General features: G+C 41.6%; 2 protein-coding genes and 1 long non-coding RNA gene across 3 annotated transcripts; 1 reads left to right on the forward strand and 2 right to left on the reverse strand.

The window, feature by feature from the left end:
• Positions 1–192: 192 nt before the first annotated feature.
• On the reverse strand, positions 193–1,283 carry LOC113115460 (uncharacterized). Its single transcript, XR_003293892.1, has 3 exons — positions 1,206–1,283; positions 775–1,094; positions 193–436 (listed from the first exon to the last, which is right to left on the reverse strand). It is a non-coding gene; the product is annotated as an uncharacterized LOC113115460 (long non-coding RNA).
• An 835-nt stretch (positions 1,284–2,118) lies between these two features.
• med17 (mediator complex subunit 17) lies at positions 2,119–9,642 on the forward strand. Its single transcript, XM_026283043.1, has 13 exons — positions 2,119–2,270; positions 2,975–3,225; positions 3,295–3,458; positions 3,643–3,862; positions 4,951–5,087; positions 5,170–5,251; positions 5,641–5,793; positions 6,080–6,210; positions 6,299–6,483; positions 6,626–6,763; positions 6,899–7,016; positions 9,071–9,230; positions 9,312–9,642. The coding sequence occupies exons 2-13, from the start codon at positions 2,991–2,993 to the stop codon at positions 9,518–9,520; spliced, it is 1,932 nt and encodes a 643-aa protein (XP_026138828.1). The 5' UTR covers positions 2,119–2,270; positions 2,975–2,990; the 3' UTR covers positions 9,521–9,642.
• A 538-nt stretch (positions 9,643–10,180) lies between these two features.
• Positions 10,181–17,360, reverse strand: vstm5 (V-set and transmembrane domain containing 5). Its single transcript, XM_026283044.1, has 4 exons — positions 17,039–17,360; positions 11,184–11,510; positions 10,946–11,089; positions 10,181–10,738 (listed from the first exon to the last, which is right to left on the reverse strand). Exons 1-4 carry the CDS (start codon positions 17,109–17,111, stop codon positions 10,683–10,685), a joined length of 600 nt encoding a protein of 199 aa, XP_026138829.1. The 5' UTR covers positions 17,112–17,360; the 3' UTR covers positions 10,181–10,682.
• Positions 17,361–18,840: the final 1,480 nt, after the last annotated feature.

Here is an 18,840-nt window from a genome sequence, read left to right on the forward strand (position 1 = left end):
TATTTGATCAGAAATACAGGAAAAAAAAGAAACTTAATCTAGCAAAATGTTATTACAATAATGGTTTCTATTTTAATGTCCTTTACAACACAACTGATTTGTGTGATGTGCAGCTGATCTTCCATCATCATTACTCCAGTATAAAGTGTAGCGGTCGACCGATGACAATATCTTGTAATGCAGAGGCTGATAGCTGATGTATTTGTATTTTTTATTAATATTTAAGAAATTTTAAATAATTTGACAATATTACAAATAGGTGTGTAAAATAAACACGTATACTCTGTCATGGACACTGTGCTGTACTCTCTGATCTGCTGCAGTCTCTGGGTCCAGCTGACACGTGTGTGTGTGTGTGTGTGAGAGAGAGATCCAGACTCACCGGACACACGTGGAGCAGCTTCCTGTGGAGACCGCCTGGACGAGAGAGAGATGTCTGGATCAACAGAGAAGAGAGTGGTGTACACCGTCTGATTGTACGCACACACACACACACTCACAGAGAGATACACACTCCTGAGCTCAGCTCAAGTGTAGAGACCTTCATTACCATACACGCGTTACTCACATGTACTTCAGGTGCAAAACACTGTCATCATCGCTCACACACAAACAAACAAACACACATTCACTCACTCAGACATCAACACATACTCACACACTCACTCACACACAGATTTGGCTAGTTTTCATCACTGATCCACACACAGCTGTGGACCTCAGAAGAGCCCTCAGTGAGGTCATGTGTCACACACACACCAAACACAGTGTTACCTCTGGCTGCTGATTCATGCTGGACAGACCGAAGCAGAGAACAGAACCAGAAGAGGTTCAGCAGCATCACACACTGGGGTTTCACTACAATAGAGATGAAGACACAAGCGCCTGAAGGAGAAGAGTCTCAGAGACCATCATCTTCTTCATCCTCCTCCTCCTCCTCCTCCTCCTCCTCCTTCTTCTTCTTCTTCTTCTTCTTCTTGTCTGCAACTGTTCTCTTCGAGTATGCAGCATAAACAGTAAAAAAGGGTATCCAGCTACTATGTCATCTTCTTCTGCTTGGCAAACCGACTTAAATTGTGCATTCCCGCCGCCTACTGGATAGGAGTGTGGAGTGCGTAATGATTAAAAGTTTGAAAACTATAGCCAATAATAAAATAACAAATGTTTTCCCTTAAATAAATATAAATAAATAAACAAATAAATACATTTATAAATTAAAAAGTGATTCCATATCACCCATAGACACATTCCAACCAGATTTTCTTTTACTGTCTAACGGCTCGTTTAGCGCGGAGGCTGCGTCACTTCCGCTGTTTAAATCACCCGCGGAACAGCTCGCGCTGATTATTTATTTGTTCGCGAAACATAGAGCAAACATCATTTCTTACAAATATAGATGAAAATAACAGAAAATATTATAGGAAAATCTGACAGGGTAGGATAAAATGTCAGGACAACGGTTCATGGACTGTAGAACATTTATACACAATCCAATAGTGGATTTAATAGTGAGAGTTATTCTCAATATTCTTATTAACTCACCAAAGTATTTAAAGTGAAAAGGGGACATAAAAAAAGATGCATTTTGATTAGACTTTAAAACTGGATGTTAACTACATGGTTACTATCATGAATATTACTGGGATATTAGCAGCTTATTATTACTTAAAACGCACATATTAATGTCTTATTCTGCAAGACTTTATTCTAAATCCTTAGTCCTATCCAATTCTTACATTTTACAACTACTTTACTAAGTATTAATAAGCAGTAATTAGGAGTATTGAGGCAAAAGTCATAGTAAATATTTAGTTAATAATGAGAATTGGACTACTCCATTTCATGTCTATCCTTGAATCATTAACTTGTCGAGGTGGATATAGGATTTAGAAAGTAATTATTAATAAGTAATTTAATTATTTTTGGAGAGATTAATGTGTACAGTTGAAGATTTAATTAGTAACTAGTAATTATTATAGAGTAATTTACCCATCACCGGATGATAATTATGTTTGTCATGATAATATATATATATAGCTAGATAGATTGATTGTCAATTGTATTCAAATAATCTGATATGAACATATCACTTTTATAAACAAAATAGATGATAAATAAATAAATGAAAACGTAAAACTCGTTTCAACTTTGACCCCTGCCACGCCTCGCGATATTTGAGCAGCAGCTCTCGTTCGCGCAGAATCGCACAGCTCGAGAACTACAACGCAAACAAAGAGAAAAAAAGCAGAAAACCGAGTCTCTTCATAGATGTAAGTATGTGTGGGATTATTTAATCTCTGAGATGACTGAATCTGTCCGCTCATATCATTCTGTGTGTATCAATGGCCGTGTCTCAAACCCTTCTGTGTTTCCTCGTCAGTTCTGGACACTACACAGTGTTTCTCGGTTTATTTTGCTCCCTAGATCACATTTCTGCTGGTCTTAAAATGGTTATTAACATCCTAAATCTCCCTTCCGCGGATAAAGGCCTTAAATCAAAGCAGAACGTCTTACATTCGTGAAGTCTTCATGGTATTAAATGTAGCGTGCACGGCGGAACATGAATATATTTGCCCATGTTTGTCTTGTTCTCTAATAGAGATATGAAAACATCCTTAAATCGAGATGAAAATATGAAGTCTTGTTTTCTGGAAAACAAGATAATAACCTTTAAGAAGAACATCGATTTACTGCAGTGAGATCAGAAGTTATTTCCATATTCTGGTTAAGATGCGCGCGCGGTGTGTGTGTATCAAGATTAAGTGAGCAAACTGAAGAGGGTCTGAAGTATCAGGGACGGAGGAGCAGATGTAGTTTTTAACCAGTCCCTCACAGACCTGGTTGACTGTTGGTCTTTATAATTATAGTATCCGTAGCTTGTTCGGTTAGCATGTTTACAGAGCCTAATGCTACATCTGTGAACTCTCTCTCTCTCAGTGTGTGATCTGTCTCTCTCTCTCTGTGTGTGTCTCAGAGCTGCAGCGGTCAGCATGATGTCTGGAGGTCCGGCGGTGCGGGTCAGCATCGAGTCTCAGTGTGAGCGTCAGGTGCAGGAGGTGTCTCTGGACGGTCTGGAGACGTACGTGCCTCCGCTCTCCATGTCTCAGAACCTGGCCAAGCTGGCGCAGCGGATCGACTTCGACCAGAGCTCTGACTCGGAGCAGGACGGGCCGGAGCGGGAGAGCCGGGAGCCCTGGAGCAAGCCGGAGCCGGAGGAGGATGAGGGTGTGTGGGGGGTGTTTTACTGTGAGGCGGAGGTCTGCTCGTGACTCAAGCGCTGCTCTCTGCTGACAGGTGCGGTTAAGTTCCAGCCCTCGCTGTGGCCGTGGGACTCGGTGAGGAATAACCTGCGCGGCGCTCTCACAGAGATGTGTGTGCTGCACGACGTGCTCAGTGTGCTCAAGGAGAAGAAGTACATGGCCCTCGACCCCGTGTCCCAGGACCCCAGCGCCAACAAGGTACGTCTCCTCAGGACTAGGGCTGGGACAGAGTGACACAAATTACCGTCGGATGACCGTTTTGATTATTCTTCATATTCTGTGTTCACATCACTGATAGAAATGAAGTTTAAATCCTTTCCTAAAGTTTTACCTTTACGAAGTCTGATAATGTGTAAGTGGTTTTGAGCGAGCGAGTGTTCAGACCCCGCAGGTGTTCCAGCTGATCAGTAAGAAGAAGTCTCTGGCCACGGCGGCCCAGCTGCTGCTGAAAGGAGCCGAGAAGCTGAACAAGTCTCTGGCGGAGAACCAGGAGCAGCGCAGACAGAGGGACTTCAACTCGGAGCTGCTGCGTCTGCGCTCTCAGTGGAAGCTGCGCAAGGTCGGAGACAAGATCCTGGGAGACCTGAGCTACCGCAGCGCCGGTAATACATCAGCGCGCTGACCTCTCTGATGTCTGTGGAGATCTGTGTGAAAGGGTCATAGGATGCTTTTCAAAGATCTTTATTTGGTGTATTGGGTGTAACAGAATATGTTGCCATGTTTTAATGTTCAAAAACACATTATTTTTCAAACAATGTACATTATTGTAGGTCCTGTATGCCCCGTCTCTCTCAAACACATAGTTTTCTACAAAGTCCCTCCTTCTGACAAGAGTAGTCTGCTCTGATTGGCCAACTGACTCAGTGCATTGTGATTGGCCGAACACCGCAAGCACTCGTCAGAAATCTAACACCCCTTTCCATAATCACGAGCTTCATCTTTCAAAATAAATGTAAAGACAGTTAATAATGTCCTTAGTTTTACCATCAGTTCAAGCCTGAAAGAGGAACAGACACAGTGATGAAGCTCGTATGTGTTTGTAGTACACAAGACACGGACGGTTAAGACAGCTGACTCTACTGTGATGTGACCCACACACACACACACACACACACACACACACACACATGCAACATGCAAAACTCTCCATTTTAACATTCAATAGCAAATACTTAAAGCACACTTCCAGTATCTGATTCAGAAGCAGCAGATTGTCGTAGTAAAGTCAGAATGACCTCCTCTCTGAGGTTCATGAAACAGTCGTCCATAAAATGCCTTTCTGTTCTGTTGTAAATAATCTTAAAGATTCCTAAATGCATTTACTTTCAGAAAAACAAATAAAGTGTTTTTGTTTTCTCCTAGATACACACACATCTCTCTGACACGACTGCTTCAACTCTAACTGTGTTACTGAAACCACGTTACTTCTTTCTTTGCCGTGAACATTTGAGCAGCATTACACAAATCTTCCCACACAGTGATGTAGAGATGGGGGGGCGTGTCTAAACGATGTGTTTTAGGGGGCATGGACGAGTCTTGACTTGATAAAGAATATCTCTTTGGATTGAGATTTCATTGTTTGCAACATTACAGATCTTCTTCCTGCACCAAGAGCTCGTAACACTCCAGAGAGAAAGGACAAATGTAAGGTGCATCTGATGAGCTGTCTAACATGAGTGTTGGTCTGCAGGGTCTCTGTTCCCTCATCACGGCACGTTTGAGGTCATCAAGAACACCGACATCGACCTGGATAAGAAAATCCCCGAGGATTACTGTCCGCTCAGCGTGCAGATCCCCAGTGACCTGGAGGGGTCGGCGTATATTAAGGTGACACAGGTTCTAGATGAGCTGGCATCACATGCTGTTTCACCTGATGACCGTGTGTGTGTGTGTGTGTGTGCTTCTCCAGGTGTCCATCCAGAAGCAGTCTCCTGATATCGGAGACCTCGGCACAGTCACTCTCTTCAGAAGACAGCCCAAAGCCAAACCTGGTAAAGACCGCTAGAGCGACCGATGACAAACACTGCTTCAGACACTACGTACCTTTGTAGATGTGAGCCTGGAGAACAAGACCAAACCTCATATGAGTCCGGTTCAGTCTCCAGTGATGTCTGGTTTGATCGGAGGACAATATCTGAAAATCTGGAATCTGAGGGAGCAAAAAAATCTGAATATTGAGAAAATCATCTTTACAGTTGTTCAGATGAAGTTCTTAGCAATGCATATTACTAATCAAACATTAAGTTTTGATATATTTACATTAGGAGATTTACTAAATATCTTCATGGAACATAATCAATGATTTTTGGCATAAAAGAGAGATGGTGAAGAGAAGCTTCCCTAAAGGCCGGTGTTCTCCTGAATGTGTGTGTTCTCTCAGCTTCTCAGATGTGGCATGTCAAGCTGGAGGCGGCTCAGAATGTGCTGCTGTGTAAGGAGATCTTTGCTCAGCTCTCACGTGAAGCTGTTCAGATCAAATCACAGATCCCTCACATCGTGGTCAAGAACCAGATCATCTCACAGCCCTTTCCTGGTATTTACACACATTACATTCATTCATTCAGCAGACGCTGTCACACAGAGCAGCGCACACACTCGTCTGATCAACACTGCGAAGATCATAGCTGTTAAACTACTGGATCTTATGATTTTAAATCTGTAACCTCAGAACTATCTCGAAGTATAAAGAGCTGCTAAAGTCTTAACTTTGTGGAGTCTGTGCTTTAAAATAACATTTTTCTACACTTAATCAGAGTGATGAGGGACAGTGCAAGTCTAAGAGTGATCAGAGAGACTGGTGTGTGTGTGTGTGTGTTCAGGTCTGCAGCTCTCCATCTCTCTCTGTCACTCCACTGGAGAGAAGAGAAGCCAGAGAGCCTCGCCGGAGAAGAGTAAACCAGACGATCATCTGTATGTGTTAGAGCACAACCTGCACCAGCTGATCCGAGAGGTACAGCCCCGTCACAGCAGACACAGGGGTCCAGAGCTGCTCACCTGAGAGTGTGTGTGTGTGTGTGTGTGTGTGTGTGTGTGTGCAGTTCCACAAGCAGACGCTGAGCTCGGTGGTGATGCCTCATCCTGCCAGCGCTCCGTTCGGTCACAAGCGCTTGCGTCTGGCCGGACCCATGGCCTACGACAAAGCAGAGATCAGCTCGCTGCAGCAGAGCGAGGGACTCCTGGAGAAGATCATCAAACAGGCCAAACACATCTTCCTGAGGAGCAGGTGAGCACCTGTGTTCATTAAGATCATCTAGTAATGTATGGATACAGTGTAGTTCTGGAAGGTGACCAGTGAAGACGGTGTACCACAGACTAATCAGGTGTGTGTGTATTGGCCAGAGCTCAGTGAAGTGTGTTTGTTTCAGGACGGCGAGGACCATCGACACACTGGCCAGTCGTATAGAGGACCCTCAGATCCAGGCGCACTGGTCAAACATCAACGATGTGTACGAGTCCAGCGTCAAAGTGCTCATCACCTCGCAGGGATACGAGCAGATCTGCAAGTATGACCTGATAACAGACACCAGAAACACGAACGATCCATAATGCTCACATCTGAAAATAGAAACGCAGGTGTGATGAGGGAAAAAGCGCAGTGAATGACCCCTGAACGAACCCTGCGTGTCTGATCTGCTCAGGTCGATCCAGCTGCAGCTGAACATCGGTGTGGAGCAGATCAGGGTGGTGCATCGAGACGGCCGGGTCATCACGCTCTCACACCAGGAGCAGGAGCTGCAGGACTTCCTGCTGTCACAGGTGCACAGACACAGAAGTGTGCTCCGCCGCTCATCTGACACCAGGACCAGTGTGTGTCTCCATCACATCTGGAGAAACGTAGCTCTGCATCAGTGTCTCATCAGTGGATGCTCTGCAGTGAATGGGTGCCGTCAGAATGAGAGTCTGATAAAAACATCACAATAATCCACAGCACTCCAGTCCATCAGTGAACATCTGGAGAAGACAAAACCTGAAACACATCCAGCATTAAGATGATTTTAACTCAAACACATAGAGTCTATACTCCATAATAACACTTCCTCCAGTGAAGAAGTGTTCTGGTCTGAATCAGGAGAGAAATCTGCACAGATCCAGCAGCGTTTAAACAGATCTAAACTAATCTGTGAGAGATCTTTCACTGGAGGAAGTGTTATTATGCATTATAGACTCTATGTGTTTGAGTTAAAATCATCTTGATGGATTACATTTTTTTTATTCCCGTATTTTCCGGACTATAAGTCACACTTTTTTCATAGTTTGGCTGGTCCTGCGACTTATAGTCAGGTGTGACTTATTTATCAAAATTAATTTGACATGAACCGAGAGAAATGAACCAATAGAAAACATTACCGTCTACAACCGTGAGAGGGCGCTCTATGCTGCTCAGTGCTCCTGTAGTCTACACCTGAAAACATAGAGCGCCCTCTCATGGCTGGAGACGGTAATGTTTTCTCTTGGTGCTTGGGTCTAAATAAATGCGACTTCTAGTCCAGTGCGACTTATATATGTTTTTTTCCTCATCATGATGTATTTTTGGACTGATGCGACTTATAGTCCGAAAAATACGTTAATACTAATTTTATACGGTTGATAACTTATGTCTTATTCTACTTCATATTAGATTGTTTTAAATATAAATTTTAAGAAGCTTATAAACATAATTTTTTTAATTTGAAAGATTAAAATGATGTCATTGCAAAGGTAAAACGAAAATATTCACATTTCACCTTGTATTAGAAAGGTACATTTTTGATCAGGATTTTTGATTTTTGATCAGAAGGTGCTCCTAAATAGTTGTAATTATTAGGACAAGTGCTTCTAATTACAGGAAGACAAACACTGCTCTTAAACTGTGTGTGTGTGTGTGTGTGTGTGTGTGTGTGTGTGTGTGTGTGTGTGTGTGTGTGTGTGTGTGTGTGATGGGTAAAGCTGTGGAATGGGCTTTGGCCGAGGAAACATTTTCAGTTAAAAGATCTGTATTTAGTTTTTACTTAAACTCCTGACTACTACAATTATTACAGATTTAGTTTAAAAGAATAATCACACAATATGCTATTTCTTCCATTTTAATGTTAATGGTAGACCCTTTATTTGCCAAAAAATGAAGCACTATACTGTAAATTAAAACTAACTCCCATAGGCCAAGATTAGGATGACCAATGTTTGCAGTCTTCTTAACAACTACTACAATATAGCTATGAAGACAATTAAATTATTTACAACTACTATATACATTTTTTAAAAAGTAAATCAATTGATGTGCATTAGATGATCAAATGGAATAGTCCCATCTTGTAGGTTATGATTTAGTCATCAGAAAATCATTAATGTGGAGTTATGAGCAGTACAGTATTCATACTTCATAGGTTTAACCATGAAGCGTACAGTGGCCCTGCTTTTACTCCTCTCTTTATATTACCCTTATTGCAAGAAGTGCAGTGTGGAGTACTACACTCAACCAACTCCAGGGAAGACACTTACTGTCATCATACACATATATCGGTTCAAAGTATCGGTTATCGGTCTACTTGATCTGTTACAATCTGTATCGGCATCAGCCTTGAAAAACACATCTCGATCCACCCCTAGTTTGGACTCTCATTCTGACGGCACCCATTCACTGCAGAGCATCCATTGATGAGACACTGATGCAATGCTACATTTCTACAAACCTGATGAAGAAACAAACTCATCCTGATCTGGGATGAACACGGGGAGCATGTTTCAAACAAATCTTGAATTGTTCTAAACTCTGGGTGTAATAATGTCATGATGGGGGTTGTGTGTGTGTGTGTGTGTGTGTGTGTGCGCAGATGTCCCAGCATCAGGTACACGCTGTGCAGCAGCTGGCTAAAGTCATGGGCTGGCACGTGTTGAGTTTCAGTAATCACGTGGGCCTCGGCCCCATCGAGAGCATCGGGAACGCCTCTGCCATCACCGTCACGTCTCCCAGCGGAGAGTACACCATCTCAGGTGAGTCTGAGCCAGTGCTGGTCTGAGCATGGAGGTCTGTGAACAGTAATGCATGATGAGCTGCTGTCTGTCTGTCTGCAGTGCGCAACGGTCCAGAGAGCGGCTGTAAGGTGCTGGTTCAGTTCCCGCGCAGTCAAGCCAAAGAGCTGCCCAAGAGTGATGTGCTGCAGGACGCCAGATGGACGCACCTCAGGGGGCCTTACAAGGAGGTGCACTGGAGCCGCATGGAGGGAAGGAACTTTGTGTACAAGATGGAGCTGCTGATGGCGGCCCTGACCCCCTGTCCCTAGAGCCCACTGGGGTCTCCCCTTGATCTGATGCATCTCTGCAGCGCTTGATAACGCTCTGCCATTTTTCTAAAAGGCTAGTGATGGCCAAAACACTTGTTGGAAATAAAACATTTGTACCACCAGCTCTGCATTCTTCCTTTGTTGTGAGAGCACATGTGTGACCTCGGAGCACAAAACCAGTCTGAAGTGTATATTTTTGGAATTTGAGATTTCTGCATCATCTGAAGCTGAATAATGATCTCTCCAGTGATGTGTGGTTTGTTCGGAGGACAAAATTTGTCTGAGATACAATTATTTGAAAATCTGGAATCTGAGGGAGCAAAAAAATCTAAATATTGAGAAAATCATCTTTAAAGTTGTTCAGATGAAGTTCTTAGCGATGCATATTACTAATCAAAAGTGAAGTTTTGAAATATTTACAGTAGTTGGAAATGTAATAAATATCTTCATTGAACATGATCTTAATATCCTAATAATTTCTTATGTATAATTGTGACTGATACAATGTATTGTTGTCTATTTCTACAAATATACCCCAGAGACTCCAGACTGCTTCTGTGCTGCAGGGTCACGTTTGTACAAACAGAAAAAAGCAATCCTTCTGTACAATGAAAATAAAAGGGAAACTCGTTAAAGGAGAACAGCCAGTGCAGGTAATCATCATTATGCCAATATATTTATTTTGAACCTTTACAACCAAAAAGATCAGACACGTCTTTTCCAAAAATAATCTGGGGGGAAAAGCAATTATTAAATATGCATTTCTATCTAAATATTTGTTAGATGTTACCCATTTAGCAATCATGACACTGAGCCATATTTAAATCATTTTGTTTCATAAGAGACATTTGTAAACTAAACAGGAATTGTTACCTGAACCACATATGGAAACTTTCCCCCGCAATATCCAATGATTTTTTAAAACATTCATCCATTAAAATGAACACACAAATGAACATTCATAATGTCCCACCATCTGGAGGATATCCTATGACCATTTCTATGTATAATAACACAGGTACAAGTATGTGATTGTCCTGCTGTGGTCTGCAGCGATGTTCAGAGTTCAGTGTTGATGTCTGTGTGATTGAACATGTTGATCTACACTCGTCTGAGACTGTGAAGGGAAATGAACGCTTGTGGCAGATGTGAAGGTCATCACTCATCTGGGATCTGTTCGTCTCTGTCCCAGTGGCTGTAGTTCAGTCTCACTGTGCTCTGTGCAGAAGGCAAATACAACGGTTCAGTTTCAGTTGCAAATGAAAAGTAAGATTACACCTTATCTCATACATCTTTAAACAGTCATGTTCTGCCAAACACTCTTTCTGATGGATCAAACGGCCTGAGCTGCCATGCACATAACACAGATGTGGGACAACCTCTGCATTGCAATGAATGTAAATGAGAGTCAGTGTAGTTTGATACCTGGCAAGCGTCTCTGTTGTCTGCAGGTCTTTATGGTGTTGTGTAGTTTATTCAAGAGCCACATGCACAGCATCAGAAAAGCAGCCAGCGTCCCCAACACAATGATGAACACGATAAAGTACTGGATGTCCTCATACAGCACCTCTGAAACATACAGGTCAAACACGGGATAGATGGAAGAAAGCATTACGTCTGTGGGTATTTGTGTCTGTACATATATCAGAAACGGCATGCTCACCAGTTACAGTCAACACCATACACACGTCCTTGCTGCTTCCAGACGGTTCAGTCACAGTGATGGTGTAATAGCCAGAGTCTTGTAGACGTAGGTCTGTTATGGTTAGAGAGCCGTTGGGGTGAGTCTGCACTCGTCCCTCGTACATTTCCGTCACGTTTGCAGTGCAACCGAGCATCCAAGCTGCAATGCTTTGCTGTCTGCTCACAGAACTGAACATCCATCTGATTTCTGGAGTCCCGGTGCATGTGATGTCCACAGAGAAAAGAGCACTTCCCTGAACCGGTGCTGTGATGGGGCTCCTCGACACCTGGATGCTGATGGCCTGAGCTTCAGAGAGAGATTTAGTGGATGTTAACATACTTCGTCTGATTATATGCAAAAGCAGCATTTATGGGCTATAGTCTTAACCATCGTTGGTTTGTTGACTTCCAACAAATTTAGGAAAAGTGGAGATGTCAACACTGTAACACTGTAACGCTTTCAAAACATTGCTCTGTTTGTATGATGATGTCACATAAACTAAGAGCAGACACAAACTAATCTCTCAGTTGCATGACACAGATCAACAACCTCCTTCATTTCGTCATCACAAAGTGTCAGGCAAGCAAACGAGTGCATTCGGACGCTGAGTGTGTTAGGAAGGCTGTTCACACCTTCTTCTGTCAAGATGCTAACTTTATGACTTGGGCATCATAGTTATGATACTCTTGTAGCTTCAGTCCTGCCTCATAAGCAGGTTTTTTTAAGGCGTTATGAAGAGGAGGAGTCTCTGTGTAACAACAGCTAATCACTGGTGTTCCTCAAGGTTCTGTTATGGTCCCTTTTTATTTTCTTCTTCTTTCTTAATTTACGCTACCTCACTGGACACAATCATAGAAGCACATTGCTTCTTTTACCACTGCTCTGCATAAGATACATATAACCTGATGATCCCACTCCTTCAGTTCGTATCTCTACCATGCTTTCAGACGTCTCGGCTTTGAACGAAGGAGCATCAGTTCCACCTCGAACTTGCAACGACAGAGCTCCTTAAACATAATAGTTCACCACAAAAATACTACTCAACTAGTGTCTACAAAACTAACACCAACCAGGACTACAACTGAATGCTCCCTCCCTCCAGCTACAGTCACTGAACAAGCAACATGTTTTATCCTACACAACGAGGCACAAATACCCTTCACTCTCTCTGTTCCTCTCCAGTGGATGAAGCTGCCAACCTCCACCCAAAACTTCCATCACAACAATCAAGAAACATAATAATCTTTCTCCATTTCTCCAGTTTTAATGAGCTACACAAACTCCCATCAAACATGCTTCTGCATCATTTTCACCCACATGTTGAAGGTGTGGAGATTTGTCCCTCACACTGTGGAAGAAGATGGGGTGAACTCTCAATAAGATTCCTTAGGGGAACACACGAAAGAATGGAAACATCCAGCAGATGTCCACTCAAGTTTCTATCCCAGCCGTGTCAAAATCAGTTCCTGAAGGGTCTGAGCACTGCATAGTTTAGATTAATTAATTCATTAATTAATTAAACACACCTGATCCAACTAATTAACTCTTTCAGGATTATTTGAACGCTACATGGTATGTGTGTTGAAGCAGAGTTGGAACAAAACCCCCCTGGTCTAACCTTAGTTAATGATTAGTCCTCTTTAAACCAGGAACAAGGGATACATTAAGACCACATTAAAGGGATAGTTCACTCAAAAAAATTAAATTCTGTCATCATTTACAGTTGGCGGTTCCCATTGACTTCAGTAAGAAAAGAAATACTATGGAAGTCAGTGGCAACCACCAACTGTTTGATTACCAGCAATCTTCAAAATGTCTTCTTTTATGTTCAACATTAAAAAGCAACTCATACAGGTTTGGAATGACATGAGGCTGAGTAAATGATGACAGAATTTTCATTTTTGGGTGAATTATCCCTTTAACTTCTGCAGAGTACATCAATGGCACACAGGCTCTGGTCAGTTTAATGGCTTTATAAACTAATATTTGAAATCCTAAAGTTCATATTTCCTGCATCACAACCATGATATGTCAACACAATCCTCTGATTTATGAGGAAATGATTTGAAATGTTCAGATAATTGTATTCTCCTGAAGCAGGTTCTATTAGCATCTCGCATCAACTGGTAAAACTAAATGACTACTACATGAGTGTTTGATTTTTCTAATAATGAATAAATATTAAATCTATCTCTTTTGTGGACTGCTGGTCATCACTTCTAGTAGAGTTGGGGTTGAGCGAACACATAACTCTGGATAAAACATGTCTGTACATAATACTGTTCCTTTGTATTCTGACCATGTGTGTTCTGATCATATTTGGATCATTTGTTAAGATGTTTAAATGTGAATATTAAGATCCTGTTGAATGTAAATAGAAAGAAGAAACAACCAATTGTTTTATTTGTTCATTTTACTGTTTTTAAAAGATACCTTGTTACCATAGCAGCAGACATACAGTTCTGAGATGAGAATCATTCATGTTCCTATAACATATCAACATACTGAAATGTGAATCGGGAATAAAAGCTTTATAAACAATAACATACAGTTTGTTGTATTTGTTTTAATACAGTAATTGATTGATTCAATGTATTTGATAGCTAAATGACTACAAATTCAGCTTTCTGTCACCTCCATCAGATGAATATTTTAATCATATTTCATAATGATATTTTATATTTGTTGAGGAATTGTTGGTGGCATGTGAAAATGTAATCTGTCTGCTATGAGAATGTGTTTTAAAAACATCTTAAATTGCTTTAAAGGTGCCATCTGTAATGTTTGGCAAAAAAAATCAAGTCATACTCCACATTCCATACCAGATGGGGGCAGTATGCCTCAATAAAGTGAATTGGTCTACTCTAGAGTAACAAACGAGAAACGGCATAGTCTCTATGCTCCGCCCCTACTTTCACAACAACACTACAGCCATAGCCGAAGCCTGACTGTGCGTTCACACCGCCGGCGTCTAGAGCGTAAAAAATCGCTCTTGCCGCTCTGCTCACGACGCTGCAGAAAGATTTGTGAGCGCTCAGACGCTCTAACGTAGATCGAATGCTTATTTTGTATTTAAAGCGGCCGCAAAGCAAACAAGCTTGTTGATCTCGTGCAGACTAACCACAAGGAGTTATAACCTCATTAAAATATTAGGATCCTTTACTTAAAATGAACAATCTCAGACACCTTGGTCCACGTATCACTTTTAATTAATTTTTTTATGTCCCTGTAGGCAAACAGGAACACATCATAGATTAATACAAACGCTAAACAGCAATAATCAACCTGTCCTTTATTCTGCTTGAGAACTAATGTGCCAACTCTCAAGCATTCACCGTGAGACACACGCTTTCACGCCACACATCAATTTTTTCACGAACAGAAAAACCACGAAGCAAAGAGGACACGGAGACCAACAGACTAGACAGAGCAGGTTAGTTATGATATAATAATAGGGCTGTGCAAAAAATCGAATGCGATTTTCATGCACCTCTCATCAGTAAAGACGCTCCTGTAATTAGAAGTATATCTCCAGCATGTGCATTCAGATCAGGGTTGCCAGGTTTTCACAACAAACCCTGCCCAGTTGCTTCTTAAAACTAGCCCAAAACTAGCCCAATCGCGTTTCCGGGAGGTTTCCCGATAAAAATTGCTTCCCGGGGTTAAATAATAAATAAAATAAATTTTTGGGAAGGGTTTCCCTGGTAAAATTAGCATTTTAGGGGGTAAATATCACGTTATTGGGATTGCTTCAAACCGCGGACATGAAAAACAACCGCAGACTTGGCAACACTGGTTCAGGTGGAGCGGCAGTTACTGCACAGAGCCTTAGTCTACCGACAACTAACACAAAATCGCTTTCAAAATCGACAAAGAATCGCCTGCGATTTTAACATCGATGTTGCATAGATTGTCAGTGAATTCCTGCTCTGTGTAGTAAATGCCAACCAGTGTTGCCAAGTCTGTGGTGGTTGTTTTTCATGTCCGCTGGTCACAGCGACCCCAATACAAATAACGTGATATTTAGCCCCTAAAATGCGAATTATACCAAGGCAACCCTGCTAAAAAAAACTATATTTTAACCCCGGGAAGCAATGTTTTATCGGGGAATCTTCTGGAAGCGAGATTGGGCTAGTTTTGAGAAGCAACTGGGCAGGATTTGTTGTGAAAACCTGGCAATCCTGATCTGAACACACGTGCTGGAGATATACTTCTAATTACAGGAGCGTCTTTACTGATGAGATGTACACGAGTAAAGACATGCACAGCCCTATATAATAAAATGGGTAACGTTAAGTTATAGCTAGCTAATTATCAAACGCAGCTACGGTTAGCCATCGCTAACATTAGCACGTTTATCGAACAGCCTTCGATATATTTCTATGTTATAACTTCCCGAAAACAAATACACAAACATATAAAACAAACTTCTAGCGAAATACTAACAGCATCTAACTTGCAAGTTCTGAGTCGAACCTCATTTCTTTCAGGTCCATCAGTTGTCTCCAGCGATTAAAAGCAGTGCCGATGTTTACTCTGGTAAGTTATTCTTATCGGATTTGATTTGTGATTCCGAGCGCGGTTGTTTCCCTGTAGCGGGTGTTGGTCTTTTGCCAAGGGCTTCAGCTATCCTTCCGCTCTCTTCTCTGAACTGAAAGTAGTGGGCTGTACTTTCCACACGATTGACATCGGGTTCAGGTACGCCCTGCGAGTTATTCGTGTATTGCAGGTTGGCTGGTGGTTATGTTGCCCGCATATCGCCTCCCACGGCCGAAACTGGTATTACAACACCTGCCGGGCCGGGGCTAGTAATGCTAATGCTAATTAAGGTTGATATCTCTGCAGCACTATAACTTGACATTTTTTTAATGACATCATCGCCCTTATTTCTTCTCATTCTTTTGATGCGTGTAGGTCATGTTATGGATATTTTTACCTCAATTTCTGCATATGGCACCTTTAATGCAAATTACGTGATGGCAAGTTAAAAAGCACATTCTGATAAAAAAAGAAAAGTTGGGAGGTTGCATCATAGCATAGTTTAGTTTTGCACTCTTGTTTTTTTCCACTTCTCAAGAATCTGTTATTACCGGTGAAATGATCCTTAGCTAAGCCCTGCCTTAAAACACCTGACCAATCCTAGCTCTGCAAAAATCTGCTCCATTCCAAAGAAAGCTTGGCTCTGAAACACTGTTTTTAAAACAAATACCAAGTGACAGGAGAGTGAAAAAAAGGGCGGCCGAAACAGGTTTGTCTGGCCTGACGCATTCAGTCTCGATACCAGAATCCTTCAGTACTCTCTTCAGCTGTGAGTCACATACGTGGCAGTTTTAACAGTGTTCATCATGTGATGTATGTTCAGGGCTTGAGAAAGCATTAAAACAGTATTATGCCCATGTTATATGGTGTGATAGTACATTACAATGCCAAAAACTGCAATTACAATGACCTTTATATAGCGATTGCAGAGAAATTATGTTTAATCTTAGAAAGTTTAGTTTGAAAGGATGCATAAACAAATACCTGAACAGTTCAAACTAAAGCACTGCAATCACAGTATTACTGTTCTTAATATGCATTCATGTGATTACTTTTTCTTTAGTCATAACACCTTTGCACAAATGTTTATCTAACCGTGTGAACGAGGACAGACATAACTTTGATAATCTCTTGGTTTCTATATAAAGTGATTTATAATAACTACAAACCCAAATCCACTCCAAGTATACATTTGTCCCAAAGCACATCTTTGTAAAATTAAACAAAACTCAAAACAAACACATAAAAGCAGACACACACACACACACACACATTAATCCTCTGTAGATACTTACTGTAATGGCAGAGACAGAAGATAAGGTAGAGTATTTGTGTGTTCTGAGAGCAGTGAATCCATGCGGGCCTCATTAGACTGGTTCCTCCATATATCTATATGCAAGTAACATGTGATTGTGTTTATAGCTCAGTCATAACTCTAGACTTTCACCCTGTCCTTCTCTGCTACCCATTCTCCTTATGCCGCTCTTTATCTTCATCTCCCCTGTTTATCTTTGCTGCTGTAGATTTCTCTTTCCCTTTCAGTATTCTCTTTTGCTCTTTTTCCTGTCTGTCTGATCTGCAACGTATTCACTTACAGGACTGAACAATCATACTGATCAGACCGGTTTAGCAGCCGGTGGCACACACACACACACACACACACTCTCTCTCTCTCTCACACACACACACACACTCACACACACTCACTCTCTCTCTCTCTCTCTCTCTTTCTCTCACACACACACACACACACACATTCTCTCTCTCTCTCTCTCTCTCACACACACACACACACTCACAGAATGGAACATCAACATACAGATTACTACACAGTATGAAAAGAACTTTCCAAGCTTCTGTAGCCGTGTGACAGAAATAAAGTCAGGCTTGTTAGTAATACTGTAAGTGAAGCTGGTAATGCTGTTTGTGGAATTGTTTACAGTATTTCACAACTGCTAAAACACATTTCTTGAAACCTTCACCCATATTCTCAAAACTTGAAAAACAAAGCCCAGTTTTTCTACTATATTCACAAAACCCCTGACTCTTCTGGCCAAAACACTTGCCTCAAAACCATTTGATCTGTGCTCAAAAACCAAACAATGCTTTCAAAACAAAAACAGAGCCAGTCAATATATAAACACTCATCAGCACTCATTAGACACTACATCAAAAAATTGACAACACAGCGTCCAGGGCATGTAGTTACAGATAATTTTTATTTTTTTAAAATTGCATATAGAAAATAATTTTGCCATAAATAAAAGTAAATAATTCACAACTCAGTAGATCAAATATATGGCATACTGCAAGTATTTTTGTATTTTCAGCGTAAAAATAAAGTAAGCCCAAAAAACAAAGACAACTCTAAATGCAAAGTGTATTACACAAAATATAGTGCAATTGCAAAATCAAAGTCAGTCAGAGACTCATTCTGCCTCAGCATCCCGTCTTCATGCTTGGTCCGTCCAGAGGACTTCGTCCACATCACATGCAATGTTGTCCCTTCCTCTCGTGTGCTGGATCCAGCCTGGACAACACTCCAGATCTATGTCATCACAGGCCTATTCCATTGCCTGTAAAAGATTTACCCTTATATATGGGTTACGGTCATAGACCTTCCATCGCCACACAGAGAAACACTCTTCTATCGGGTTGAGGAAAGGGCTGTATGTTGGAAGGCAATCATTCACGAATCGCTGGTTGATGTTGAACCATTCACGTATTCGGACACCAGAGTGAAAGCTGACATGGTCCCAAACCACAACATAGACAGGATGCACTGCCTGCAGATGATCCTGCTGTTCGTGTTCAAACAAAACATTCCGAAGACCACCCAGAAAATATAAGAAGATGGTCATTGTTATATGGCCCCAGGGTGGCATTACGATGGAGAACCCCCCCTTTGCTTATAGCTGCACATAGGGTGACATTTCCACCACACTGGCCAGGGACTTCCACAATGGCACGTTGGCCAATTATGTTCCAGCCTCTCCTTTTCCTCTTCGCCAGATTGAACCCTGCTTCACCTACAAAAATATATTCATGGGGCCTTTCCATGGAATCCATTTCAAACACCCTCTATATATAAAAGAGA

The sequence above is a fragment of the Carassius auratus genome, chromosome 15, assembly GCF_003368295.1.
Source record: "Carassius auratus strain Wakin chromosome 15, ASM336829v1, whole genome shotgun sequence".
NCBI lineage: Eukaryota > Metazoa > Chordata > Actinopteri > Cypriniformes > Cyprinidae > Carassius > Carassius auratus.